Below are 13,546 nucleotides of genomic sequence, written 5' to 3'. Positions count from 1 at the left end.
CAGGAATCTACTGTATAGCACAGGAAAATCTACTCAATAGTTTGTAATAACCTACATGGAAAAAAAAAAAGAATAGATCTAATTTATAAGTGTAACTGATTCACTTTGCTGTACACCTGAAACTAATACCACATTGTCAGTCAGTTATACTCCAATTGTATTAAAATATAATAAAATGGCATAATAAAATTAAAACAACCCCACCAAAATCCACGGTAATATATGAAACTAGTTTATTTTCTTTCTTTTCCCATCATCACGTGAAATAAATGTGTTGATTTTATGTTTAAGAAAAGTGAATATTGTAATGAAGTGAGCCCATGGAAAAAAATAAGAATGGGAATGAGATATATTTATTTCCTTTACAGGAGTCTGAACTTGGGGGAAAGCCTGGGCTTTTTCACTATCAAAATGATATTTCTGCCAGCAGCATGGCAGTGATTGAAAGTATGCTCTATGTAGTTAGAGTTCCAGGGTTGATGTCCTGACTGTGTTATTTAATCAGCTATCTCTCTTTCAGTGGATTATTTGACTTTTGACTTTGATTTTCTCAAACTGTAAAATGAGGATAATATTAGTTGACTCACAGAACTGTTTTAATTTCAAATGAAATTATACATAGGAAGTGCTTAGAATAATGCTTAACAAATCGTGTGCCCTCAATAGAGGCCATATTTGCTCTCCGTGTAAGAAATCACTGGGAATAGGGGCGCTGGCTTCTGAGTTCACTTATCTAAGATTCTCTAAGACACCTCTGGCATAGTTTCTCCCAAACTAGCGTGCCTGTGATGCTAAAGCCCTCCTTTTCTATGTCTTTCATCCTTGGAGACCCCTGAGGTTTAAAGTTATATGTATCTTCTTCTCTTGGCAATCAATATCCATTACGTATAGCTCACGATTGCAGCTTTTCCTGGAGCAAGATGTTAATGGATTCTGTCGAGGCCACGAGGCAGCCACTTCCTTACATAAGGGCTTTTGAGTTTCCTAAAAGCCTGACCTTCAGTTTGAAAGTGATCAGGAAGCTTCCAATAATCTCAGGAGCCTAATCAGTATTTTTCACTTCTTGGTGATGATTAATTGTCATCAGGAGTCCCCCACAAAGTCATATAAGTCATACAGGCTGCAGCTTTTCCTGACATTTACTATCCATTAGGTGTCCCTGGGAAGAGGGAAGCTCTATAAGTTTCCATGGCAACGGTGGCTAATCAGCTGGCCTTCAAAAAATAAACAGATAATATAAAATTAAAAAACAAAAAGCAGAGTAGTTCTCAGGATCCTGGGTCATTTGGGTCTGTTGACAGAGCAACTTCAAGAAGAATGGATTTCAGAACTGAGAATAAATAGGATTTGTCTTTCCAATTTAAAATCTCCAATTGAAGCTTTCAGGCTGCCACCAGTTCCCCTTTGTTCAGTGATACAGTCCTTACTTTTCTATCTCAATCCACGACCCTGCAGACAGGGAAGTTGTGTATGGCAAAATTCACCCAGAGTTACCTCCTTAACAATCAGGAGCAGGACTTTAACAAATTTCTTAATAAGTTTATTTAAAGTCGCGACTTCCACCGCCTGGTGTTGGCTGACAAAGGGACGAAACCATCCAGCAGTTTGCCAGCTCACAGGCGATTTAGTTTCCTATGTCGCCACCTACTGACCCTTCTAGGAATTTCCCCGATGGATTGTCAGGTACAAACAGACCTGCTGCAGGTGCACTTGGTAAGAAAGTTATTAACTTTCTTTAGAATAATTTCCCAGTTTTAGCACATTAAGTATGCATTTTTAGACTGCATAATCACATGTAAGTACAACTGCCTTGAACAAAAGGCAAAGGGGCTACGTGGAGCTGGTTGATATTTGAGAATATAGTCAGCCCTCTGTAATTGAGAGTTCCCCATCCAAGGATTCAACCAACTGCAGAAAAAATATTTTTTTAAAAGTCCAGAAAGTTCCAAAAAGCAAAAGTTGAATTAGCTACATCCTATCTACTATTTACATGGCAATTGCAACTATTTACAAAGCTACTATTTCCATTGTATTATGTAGTTTAAGTAACCTAGAAATGACAATATAAGCAGGTGGATGTATAGGTTATATGCAGATTTTAGCCATTTTGGGTAAGGGACTTGAGCATGGGGGGTTGGTATTTGCAGGGGTCTTGAAACCAATTCTCCGTTGATACCCAGGCAGGACTGTAAAAGATGTATTGAAAATGCTGGTTTTATTTTGTTTTATTTTGGGTCATTATCACTGTATGCCTGGCAGAACTGATATAAAAATATGCTTGAGATTCCTTGGCACAGTCGCATTTGAATAATATATTGCAACAAATACAGACTATGATTTATTTTTGGAGAATCTTTTTAAAGTGATTTGCAGGAACTTGAACCGCAGAATTGATCAACTGCCCTCCCTCCACCCCCTGTGAGGTACGGCCACTAATGTCTCTGCTCAGTTTGACTTCTTTTTATATTTCATATCATTTTCTATGGGTTTTCCTGGTTCTGCATCACTCAGCAGTCAGAGGTTTTGGGCCTTGGGCGGAGGTTTTGGTCAGACTCTGGGAGCCCATAAACCTTTGGCCTTCAGCTGTTTAATCCGTCTATGGTTCAAGGAGCATAGTCAAAGTTCAGCTTGATTTCACTTTTGTTTTGGATTTTCTTCTCCATGCCACTCTTTAAGGTACTCATCCCCAGGCAGGTCTTTCCCTGGTCATCTGGGAGGTTGAGAGGGGCTCATCAAACCTTCCATGCTTCTCTCAGGCCCACATGGCCCTCGTCCCATTTCACTCTGGTGCATTCTTGCCCTCCCTGTGACTATAGCCTCAACCTAACAAAGATGCGTCCCTATCCTCTTTGTTTCCTATACTTCTCCTGATAAATTGTTTGAGCTCCCCAACCCAAACCAATCCACCGATGTCATTAAAAAATGTAAATACAAAATTAGATAAAAGGTCCTGGAAGGAGCAGTATGTGTGATGGGCCCTAAAACCCCAGCTTCATGAGTTTCCAGAAACATCTGCTTTTGTTCAGGGCAGAGGGCACATGACCTGGCTGTGGAGGACAACCCAACACTCCAAGACACAGCATCCCAAGCTGTACCAGGCTCCATGTAAGTCGAGGCAAATACCAGCACCAGGAAGTGTTATTTATTCACAGCTGGGCATCCATGGGGTCTGAGGTGGAAGGCAGGTGGGTCCATTCCTAAAAGGAGTCCTGCCAGTGGATGTGGGTTCAAGGGGAAGGATTCAAACCCTGGCAAGTGACAAAAGCCAAAAACATTTGGTCTATGAAATCATAATTGGCTTTTTAACCAGGGACAAAACTAGGCCAACAAGGGGACCACTATGGGGGTAGCTGTGAAGATGCTTCCTAATCTATAGACAGTACTGGAACCTTGAGTGATGATCTAGGCAGGAAGCAATGAAGCAGGAGGACTTAGGGAATCTGAGACATGTTTATAATTGGAGAGAGAGAGAAGAAATAAAAAAAAAAATCATTGGACGTTAGTATTAGCTGATGTGAAGCCGAAGGTGGAGAAAGTGAGTGATGATGGGAAGTTTTCTGAAAGAGATATGGGAACGATAAGAAAAATAACAATTCAAGGAAATAATTCTTTTAAAAGGGGACTAAAGTATCACCAAAATGTATGTTGTTCATCAGCACATGTACTGTTCGGGTGACTACAGATATGTGAACAAGTCTTCATTTTGGATGTCAGAGGGTTATTGTTTGCTTTCATGAGGCTAGTATAGATGATATGGAATTTCTTTTGTCAAAAATTTACATAAAGTATTTCAAGTAGCATATTTTGCTTTATGCATGCATTTATCAGTATCCTTTCTTAAAGGAGTGGTTTTAATTAGAACCTCGGAGGCTTATCAAAAGCACACCAGGTCTAAAGTGCTGAGTCACTGCTGTCCTTTGTGGATTTCATTCCCTCCTCCCATGACCAGTCAGCATAGCAACAATAATACACCAAGAACAACCAGCTTTCTTCCTTGATTTGCAGCCTTTATTTAATTGAATCAGGAAATTTGCATTTAGCACTTGAAAACTTTACTTCAGTAAATGAAAAAATAATTGCAGGTAGCTTTGGCAGTGAACAAAAAAGAACATAGAGAACACAAGAGAACACTCTGAGAAGCATCCAAATAAGAAAGAGCTAAAAGCATTCCCAGGACAGCCCCAGGCATCCTAACCACCTGACAGGGAGGGGTAGAGCCAGCATAGAAATTGCCCAGGAAGTGCTCCAACCCAAATATTGCAAGCATCTCAAAAGCCCTATGTGGGAATCATATTTCTTCTCTGCTGAAGTTAATTTTCTGAAATTCTTGTAACTCTGACTTTTCTGAAAAGCTCTTAAGGAATTCTAAAAATTTAGGATTTTGGAATTAAATTCTAGGCATTTAGAATTACTAGGAGCATTTCATGTCCTCTCTTACTGCCACCACAAGTGTAAGAAACTTTGTAGTTAAGGTGACTATTTTTTTGTTTTGTTTTGTTTTTATTTTTTCTATTATAGTTGACTTGTTTTGTCAGTTTCATATATATGTTTTGTCAATTACATATGTATGTATATTCATTCACATTCTTTTTCTCACATTATCATTCATCGTGTTCCATCACAAGTGACTAGATATAGTCTCCTGTTGTATACAAGCAGGATCTCATTGCTTATCCATTCCAAATGCAATAGTTTGCATCTACTAACCCCAAAAAAGGTGACTATTGTTTTGACTCCTTCACTAATAGGAAATGTACGGGACAGCCATTTACCTTTTAATTAACTAGTAGAATCTGATGCTTCTTGAACAGATTTCCTTGGCATTTCTTCAGGAGAGAATGTCATTTAAACCATAATTAATGGTAATTACATTAGGTTCAAATTAAGGTAAGCCTTTTCATGCTCCTAAGGAAAAAATCTCTTATAAGAGATATTTTGATTCTTAGACTCAGGGTTGTAATTTACCATCCTCTAAGTTTTGACTCTTTTTTTAAATGATTAACATTATGTAAGAAAACTATGCAAGGAGACTGTTTATTTTTATTTCAAGCTAAAAAGCATTTGAAAAACGACAGACTTTTCTTGTAGCATATGTCTGCCCCATAGATTGTGAATTCTACAGGTAAATTTTTCAGGAAGATGTGGTTTCTCTTTAGCATTTTCTGTCTAGATAAAGAACATTTGAAAAACGACTAGAAATTTGTGTGGCAGATATCAAGAGAAGGTTACAAAGATTTTACATCCAGAATCTTCAGCTTAGACTTGCACAGCCATTTTGAATATCCAGTTTCAAGCTCTAAATGAAAACAGATGGTTAAAAGTAAATTGTTTTCTGTAAAATCTATAAGCACGTTATATTTCAGTGACTCATTTATATCTACTAATTACAGTAACCTTTCTGGATTCTGTTGTACTACATTTATCCACACTTCTCAGATCTCCTCAGCCATGGCTAATTACCCAATTATTATAAAATCGACAAGCCTATCACAAAAGAAAGAAAATCGTTTTGTTTTTCATTACAGGAAGCCAGACCCTTTGCTTGAACTAAGGTGCATCTTTTCTACTCCCCATCCTTGTGGAGTGGGGGGGACCATTAGAAATGCCTTTTCTCCTCCATCCCAAGAGGGAAAGTGTGTCGGGCAGGACTTCTTGAAAGAATGCCTTGTGGGGGAAAGCTTCCTATTAACCTGGTACATTTTAGGGACTCAAAAAAAGCCAATGAATGGATGAATGAAGGAATGAAAACAAAAACTCTGAAATGTAGCCAAACAGTGCTCATTGTGTCTCTCTTTGGAAAAAAAAAAAAAAATCAATTTTTTTGATAAAATTTCTACCATTAGATATAATAATTCAAAAGTAAAATCATGCCTCGAATATAGTCAGTTATGCATTAGTAACAAACTTTGGTAAACCAATCATGAAAAAAAAACTATCCTATTAGAAAAGATACCTTTTCACTATTACCAATGCAATTACATCCTTTAAAATACCTCATGAGAATCCGTGGGTATTATCCTCTAGCCAAGAAAAGCTTGAGAAAGAAATTTTATTTTTATTGTTATTTCTAAAATCTATCCAGCCTCTGACACCGTTGAATTCTAGCTTGCTCCTTTGATGGGGCTGAAAACTCTTGGACTAAAACATGCACTGCTGAGTTATCTGTTAGAAATGTAATCAGATCAAACAATGTCAAGCACCCTCATCTTTTAATGGGAACAGAGGACCTCACCAATCAGTGAGTAGATAAAAAACACAGAAGGAGACTAGTATTTAAAAACTTTTCAAAGGAGATCATCAGTCATAGGAACCTACCACTTTGGCACTTGGATTGGGATCTGCAGTTCCTCTTGGTTCTTTACTTGCAGGTTTCTATAATAAATAGATTTTGCTATTTCAGGAACAGAACTAGACATCGTACATAGACACACATGTGCATGAACACATATATGCACAGACCACCTCTTCTCGATGCATGAAAACTCTTAAGACTGTAGATAGCTAGGGGATGGAGGGGGCGTGGCTGGGGGGATGGAGAAAGATGGAGAAAGTTCTAATTAAGTCAAGTTTGTCAGAAACGATTTTTTCTTGTTAGCCTTGTTGTGACTCTCTCCAACACTGTATTTGGCAAGAGACTTCCAAATATTTTTCAAGTACTAGAGCTTATATTAAAAAAAAACTCAGTTGAAATCCCAGTAAAATCCTGGGAGTTCTTGTCATGGCTCAGCAGGAACGAACTGGACTAGTATCCTTGAGGGCGAGGCCTTGATCCCTGGCCTCACTCCATGGGTTAAGGATCTGGTGTTGCTGTGAGCTGTGGTGTAGGTTGCAGACACATCTCAGATCTGGTGTTGCTGTAGATGTGATGTATACTGGTAGCTGTAGCTCTGATTTGGCCCCTAACCTGGGAACTTCCATATGCAGCAGGTGTAGCCCTAAAAAGACAAAAAAAAAAAAAAGAGAGAGAGAGAACAGCCTGTACTAGCTGAGCAGGGCATTCCACGCCACCCTGATTGTATAGCACATTCTGAGATCCTTTTGTTCTGGAGGAGGATTCTGTGGAACCACAGACTGAAAACTGTCTTAATCACACCCTTCTCACCATTAATAAAAAAGCATAATGAGAATTGCTGATTTTACAAGGATAAAGCTGAGAATCTTGGTGCTTTCACCTCTGTGACCTTGGGGCTACAGATGTAGATAGAGATTCAGGTGATTTTAGAGACCTTGTGATATCTTTTCTGTTTGGCTCCATTGCTCATGCAAGTGTGTGTTAAGTTAGCGAGTTTATTTCTCTCCCATCAATATTGATATAGGGAACACACCTCCTCAGTTAATGGAAAGCCCTCTGCTGATCAAGGAAGCCATCATTGGGTTTGATGCCCAAGAACCGGGGCAGGGAGGAGGATGAGGTGAGGGAGACTTTGGTCTCAGGGGAAACATTTAAGGGGTACAGACTCTGTAATCACAGTAAATAATATGTAAATGTGTTGTTTTTTTTTTTTTTAAATCAGAACTGGATTTCCCTGGTGGCCTAGTAGGTTAAGGATCTGGCCCAAGATCTTCCACATACCATGGGCACAGCCAAAAAAAATTTTTTTTTTTTTTGTCTTTTTGCTATTTCTTGGGCCGCTCCTGTGGCATATGGAGGTTCCCAGGCTAGGGGTCCAATCGGAGCTGTAGCCACCGGCCTACACCAGAGCCACAGAAACTCGGGATCCGAGCCGCGTCTACAACCTACACCACAGCTCACAGCAATGCCGGATCGTTAACCCACTGAGCAAGGGCAGGGACCGAACCCGCAACCTCATGGTTCCTAGTCGGATGCATTAACCACTGCGCCACGACGGGAACTCCCAAAAAAATTTTTTTTGAAGTCAGGACTAATTACCAGGAATTCATGATGAACACTCAGTATTTCACATAAAGACAGTATCTGACTGAGCACTCACAAGACTCGCTGATCACCCTAATCCCTGCCCTGCTGAGAAGTTCCTATTTGTGTCTCAGATCGGAGAGCTGGGTTCTCTGATTGGACCTTTTCAAGGAAATGAGGAGCGGTTCAGATGATCAGTGGACTGGACACAGACTCACACAACCAACACAAAGGGGCCCAGGGACTGTCCTTACCAGCGTGATGTAGTGCGGACTCGAGAAGCTGGTTGGAAGTCTCGCCAGGGACTCCGCGGTTCTTCGCTGGGGAAAAAAAAGATACTATCAACCTGAAGTTAGTTCTCAAACAAATATGACCATTTCTCAAGCCTACACAATAAGTTTTCTTGGTCTTCTCTAGTATACAGTCCTAGTAAATGTGCAAATATTGAAACTCATGAAGACCATGTTGTTGCCTGGGCAGTTCTGTGATGGATGAGCCTGAGAACTTACCTATATGGCAACATGCATAGGGGAAGAGTGGGAGTTTCTTCACAGGTTATGATCTGAGGAGCACAAGTCCAGTCGGCTAGCCTCCAAATCTTAGTATCTCTAATGGTCTGCATGCCTGAAATTCCACAACCAGCTACATCCCTTTGGATCCTGGCGGTCTTTGAGGATTTCCAGAACTCACTATTGTAATACAGATATGCCTGGCTGAAGTTACTCTCTTTGAAATGTTTTCTGCTAACCCCCATTGGATGTCAATACAACCAGAAATCATGGTTCAGGGGAAACAGGATCCAGGAGAAGCACTGGGTGCCGGAGAGAAAAACTAACCAAGCATCCTAATTGCAACTGGGAGAGGACACCAAACACGGTTTTCTCAAACCACAGTTTTGCTGAGAACTGGCCTTTGACAGGTAACTAATGTAACAAACTGGCATCAGCTAAATCATTATTACTTCTATAATTTCATGCCAAATAATACAAAAAACATCAACAAGAGATTTGAGGACCCAAACTCTCCTAAACTGTCTGTATTTATAATACAGTATATGGTGAATTAAATTCATTCATGTATTTAACAAATATTCAGTAAGCTTATTTTCTGAGTTCCCTCATTTAACTAAAGTCAAAAGCCCTTCAGGATTTTGTGTTTTAGAAGTAACACATATGCCCCAGGCTCTATCTAAATCTCTGGTGACAATTTATCATTGATCGCATGCTCAGGCTACCTTCACTTGTCTCCTTTCTCTGGGAGTGCAACTGTTTTGCATATTAATTTAAAGAAAATGTAATTAGGAAAGAAACTGCGACAGTGCAGCACACGAGGCATAGTAGATAATTAACACATATTAAGTGCTAAATATATTCCAAACACTGTGCTAAATGCATTTACATACATTTTCTTATTTAAACCTTATATTAGCATTCTGCGTTTTCATATGGGGAACTCTCAGGGTAAGCTGAAAATGTTATAAATGATATTTTCTTACATGTAGGGGATGAATGTCAGGTAATATGGGCTCAGTTCTTGTCTGCTGCTCATCACCAGTGTATCCTTTATTTTCCACTCCCAGTGCTTCGCTAGGCGGTCTGTTAAGAAGGAAACTGAATATTGACACTGGCTATGGGATAAGCCTGGGGTTAATATTATATCGGCTAGGAGATTTTTAAAAGACAGATACTCATTTATACCCTGTAACAATTAAATCTGAGGGAGGAACCAAAGTTAGTATTTTAAAAAAATCCCCTGTGATTCCAAGGTGCAGCAAAGTTTGGGAGCCTTTGGGATAAGCATTTGAATGAGAACAAAGTATATAAAATCTTGACTTAAATACTTGATCTTCAGTAAGAGGCATCTACTTTTCTCCCATCAAGCATCCTCTATGGCCACCAAGCTTACACAGTCTCACTATTGGTCCCTTCAACACATATAGAATATAGACGTACCTTTGAACTTGCTTCAACTTAATACATTTTTGGTAACGAATTAATAATACGGCAGACAGAACACCAATAATAACCAGGATGAGTACAACCACCAGGATGGAGATATCTGCAAATTAAAAAGCATGAGCTGCAGCCAGGACAGCAACTTCAGGCCATAGAATAATAACATTTAACTGGTGATACAATCCTGCTTCTTCTTTCCTGAAAGAACTTTGATTCCCCCTCCTCCATTTTTTTTTTTTCTTTTTAGGGCAGCACCTGCAGCATATGGAAGTTCCCAGGCTAGTTCAAATTGGAGCTGTAGCTGCTGGCCTATGCCACAGCCACAGCAACACCAGATCTGAGCTGTGTCTGGGACCTACACCATAGCTTGTGGCAATGCCGGATCTTTAATCAACTGAGCACATCCTCATGGATACTAGTCAGGTTCTTAGCTTGCTGAGCCGCAACAGGAACTCCCTGCCGCCTACAGTTATTTTTTTAAATAGAGTAAAAGACCAAAATACTGTACAAATTATTATCTATATTGGCAATTGACCATCCATGCAAGATTCCATTATGTTTATAGGGAATCACAATCAGCAGGAAAATTTGTCCATTATTGACTGTCTATAGAAAAGGCCATACTGTGTTATGGGTTCTTAGAAGAACTCGTCTAACTTTAACTAGAAGAAGACACATTCATTCTAAAAGCCATTGTAGTAAATTCAAACTTGGGTATTTAAATATGCAAAACAACAAAAAGACCATACACATTCATACAGAAATATAACATATATGTGGTAGAATTAGCATATAAGCAAAAAGCATTCTCACTGGCTAGGCTTTTGATACATGCAAGATATTATATTAATCTAGGATGCTCACTGGTAACATTTAAGGTTTCCTCCCAGTCCACAGATGCCTGTACTCCTTCACACTGGCACCCGAGATCACCGTCTTCCACCTGGAAAAGCCATCAGTCCTATCATTTATCAAATGACTGACGCGAGTTGTGTTTTGCACCTCATTTAGCTCGTATTAGCTTTTCATCAAATGCACACACATAGATACACACACCCGCACACTCATGAACTTTTTATTAATTAATTCACAAAACTGCCTACCAGAATCGATGTTGGGAACAATAAGCAGACAAAATGCAAGGAGCAGCTATGTTTGAAGATGGCCTTTGAACAAGAGAATGATTCTGACAAATTCAAAACCAGATGAACCAAATGGTGTGACTTCTCTTTCCAGGAGCCACTAATACTATTATATGCACAGACCCTGCTAGAGTTGGACATATCATGGCCAAGGAGGAGACTCAAATAAGGCTTAGTAATACTGGGATAATAATAATGTGGGAAAAAGGGGGTGGCATCATGTTTAGTTCAGCAAAGTCCATTGTGTAATAGTTAAGAGCTCAAACTCTTTGTGTATTGAAATCTCAGCGTTTCCTTGCACATAACATCAGTGTGACTAATTCACCACTAGTAGTCATCTTTTAAGGTTGTTATGAAACTTTTAAAATTCAATATATCCGTAAAGTATCTAAGGAGTACCACTCTATATAAGTGTTACTGATTCATTTGGCTTAGGAAAGATGTTACCCACAAAAGCAAACAGCTAGGTGTCGCTAGTATTGAACAGTGTTAACTGAGTGAAAAAAAAAATTGTCTTTATTGCTCTTCTCAAAAGCTTTAGGCTAATGTTGATATTGGTATAGTTTAACTGTAAATGCAATTATGATAGATCCAACTTTAAACTTTAGGTTTAAACTTCATATGTACGTAAGTTGCTGGGTTTCCAGATTACCAGTCCACTGGTAAGACATATACTTGCAGTACTGGCATTATCTATGTATAATACTTGGTTTGGCTCTTTGGATCAATGATGAGAGGGCAAAAAAATGGATCCATAACACACATTTGATTAAAAAAAATCACTGTACATACATACATACACCACCCTCATGTGCCTGCACATGAACACAGGCTCAGGAAGGAAGTCTTATGTAAATAAATGACTGATAAAACATTAATTGAAAGAGGAGTCAAACCTTACAGCATTCTCATTGCACGGAGAGGGACAATCGGTTGAATTGTAGGCTTTTTCAATAGTCACGCATTCACTGTTGCTGCACACCTAGAAATGAAGTACCAATATGAACTAGAATGACTTGCTTTTAGAACTTACATCATTTATTCTGTTGTAAAAAACCACAAGTAGAATCTTCTGTGGAAGAAGGAATCCTCTGTAAATGTTCAGTGGATATTTGAAAATGGTACTCTATATCAGAAATTGTTATATAAACATATTATTTATTTTATTTGTCTAGGTCCTTATTCATTCTTCCAAGTGTTAATCTATCAACAGTTCTACCATTGTAATTGCAGCAATTTCTTCTATTATTTCTATCAGGTTTTCTTTTGACTTGATAAGGATCCATGTTTGTTATGCTACAGTTGCTGATTGGGCATTTTGTCAATATCAATTCATCTTCTTATTTGTACTTGTCACCTTTGTTTCAAATATTGCCCACTTTTTTTTTTATTTTTAATTTTGGTGAGTTTTACGACCAACTTACTGTTGGTTTTTTCTTATGGTTATTGCCTGGCTTATCTGAGTTCATTTATTTGTTAGCTACTTCTTCTAAAAAAGCTAACTCTAGAAATGTTTTTCCAACTCTGTCGAGGTATAATTAACAAATATTGTATGTATTTAAAGGATATATCGTAATGATTTTACGTACTTATACACTGTGAAGTGACTACCACGAACAACCTAATTAATACATCCATCACCCCAAATAGTTACTTTTTTTGTCATGAGAACACCTAAGATCTACTGTCTCAGCAAATTTCAAGTACACATTATTGTGTTGTTAGCTATAGTCACCATGCTTTACATTAGATCTCCAGAATTTATTCATTTTATTTTATTTTATTTTATTTTTATTTTTTATTTTTTTATTTTCCCACTGTACAGCAAGGGGGTCAGGTTATCCTTACATGTATACATTACAATTACAGTTTTTCCCCCACCCTTTCTTCTGTTGCAACATGAGTATCTAGACATAGTTCTCAATGCTATTCAGCAGGATCTCCTTGTAAATCTATTCTAGGTTGTGTCTGATAAGCCCAAGCTCCCGATCCCTCCCACTCCCTCCCCCTCCCATCAGGCAACCACAAGTCTCCAGAATTTATTCATCTTATAATGGAAAGTTTGTACCCTTTAACCAACATCTCCCTGTTTTCCCTACCCCCAACCCCCACCCTGGCAACCATCACTCTACTTACTTCCTACTTCTGTGACGTGATTCTTATAGATTTCACGTATAGGTGAGATTATACAGTCTTTGTCTTTCTGTATTAGGCTTATTTTGCTTAGCATTAAGTGAAATCTCCAAGTTTATCCATGTTCTTGAAAATGACAGGATTTCCTTTTTTTGAGATTAGATAATATTCATTTATATAATATATAAAATATATATAAAGTCACATTTGTATGTGTATATATATGCGTACATATATAATATATATGAACTCACATTTTCTTTATCCATTCACCTATTTGAGGACATTTAAGTTGTTTCCTTATCTTGGTTATTGTGACTAATGTTGCAGTGAATATGAAAGTGCAGATATTACTTCAATTAAATTCATTTTTTTCAGTTGGCCAGAGTGCTTGACTATTTTTCCTTTTTAAAATATTTTATTGCAGTTGACTTAATGTT

The 13,546-nt window shown here is 38.3% G+C and overlaps 1 protein-coding gene and 1 long non-coding RNA gene across 8 annotated transcripts in view; one reads left to right on the top strand and one right to left on the bottom strand.

Annotated features, from left to right (window-relative positions):
* The window catches only part of LOC146396455 (uncharacterized), a 548,277-nt gene that overhangs the window by 395,094 nt on the left and 139,637 nt on the right, over window positions 1-13,546 (top strand). The window lies entirely within an intron of this gene.
* Window positions 3,987-13,546, bottom strand: part of ADAM7 (ADAM metallopeptidase domain 7) — a 42,831-nt gene continuing 33,271 nt past the window's right edge. Inside the window, exons 17-23 of the mRNA XM_084997711.1 lie at window positions 11,875-11,955; window positions 10,696-10,774; window positions 9,829-9,934; window positions 9,372-9,471; window positions 8,131-8,196; window positions 6,316-6,372; window positions 3,987-5,296 (exon numbers count right to left, since the gene is read on the bottom strand). Of these exons, the coding sequence (XP_084853837.1) occupies window positions 5,252-5,296; window positions 6,316-6,372; window positions 8,131-8,196; window positions 9,372-9,471; window positions 9,829-9,934; window positions 10,696-10,774; window positions 11,875-11,955 (534 nt within the window). The 3' untranslated portion in view covers window positions 3,987-5,251. The remainder of the gene's footprint in view (window positions 5,297-6,315; window positions 6,373-8,130; window positions 8,197-9,371; window positions 9,472-9,828; window positions 9,935-10,695; window positions 10,775-11,874; window positions 11,956-13,546) is intronic.

The sequence above is a fragment of the Sus scrofa genome, chromosome 14, assembly GCF_054392235.1.
Source record: "Sus scrofa isolate SSC_HxYL_T2T_F1_AM1 chromosome 14, Sscrofa_HxYL_maternal_Yorkshire_Landrace_v2.0, whole genome shotgun sequence".
In the NCBI taxonomy this organism is placed as follows: domain Eukaryota; kingdom Metazoa; phylum Chordata; class Mammalia; order Artiodactyla; family Suidae; genus Sus; species Sus scrofa.
This window is presented reverse-complemented; position numbering and strand designations above follow the sequence as displayed.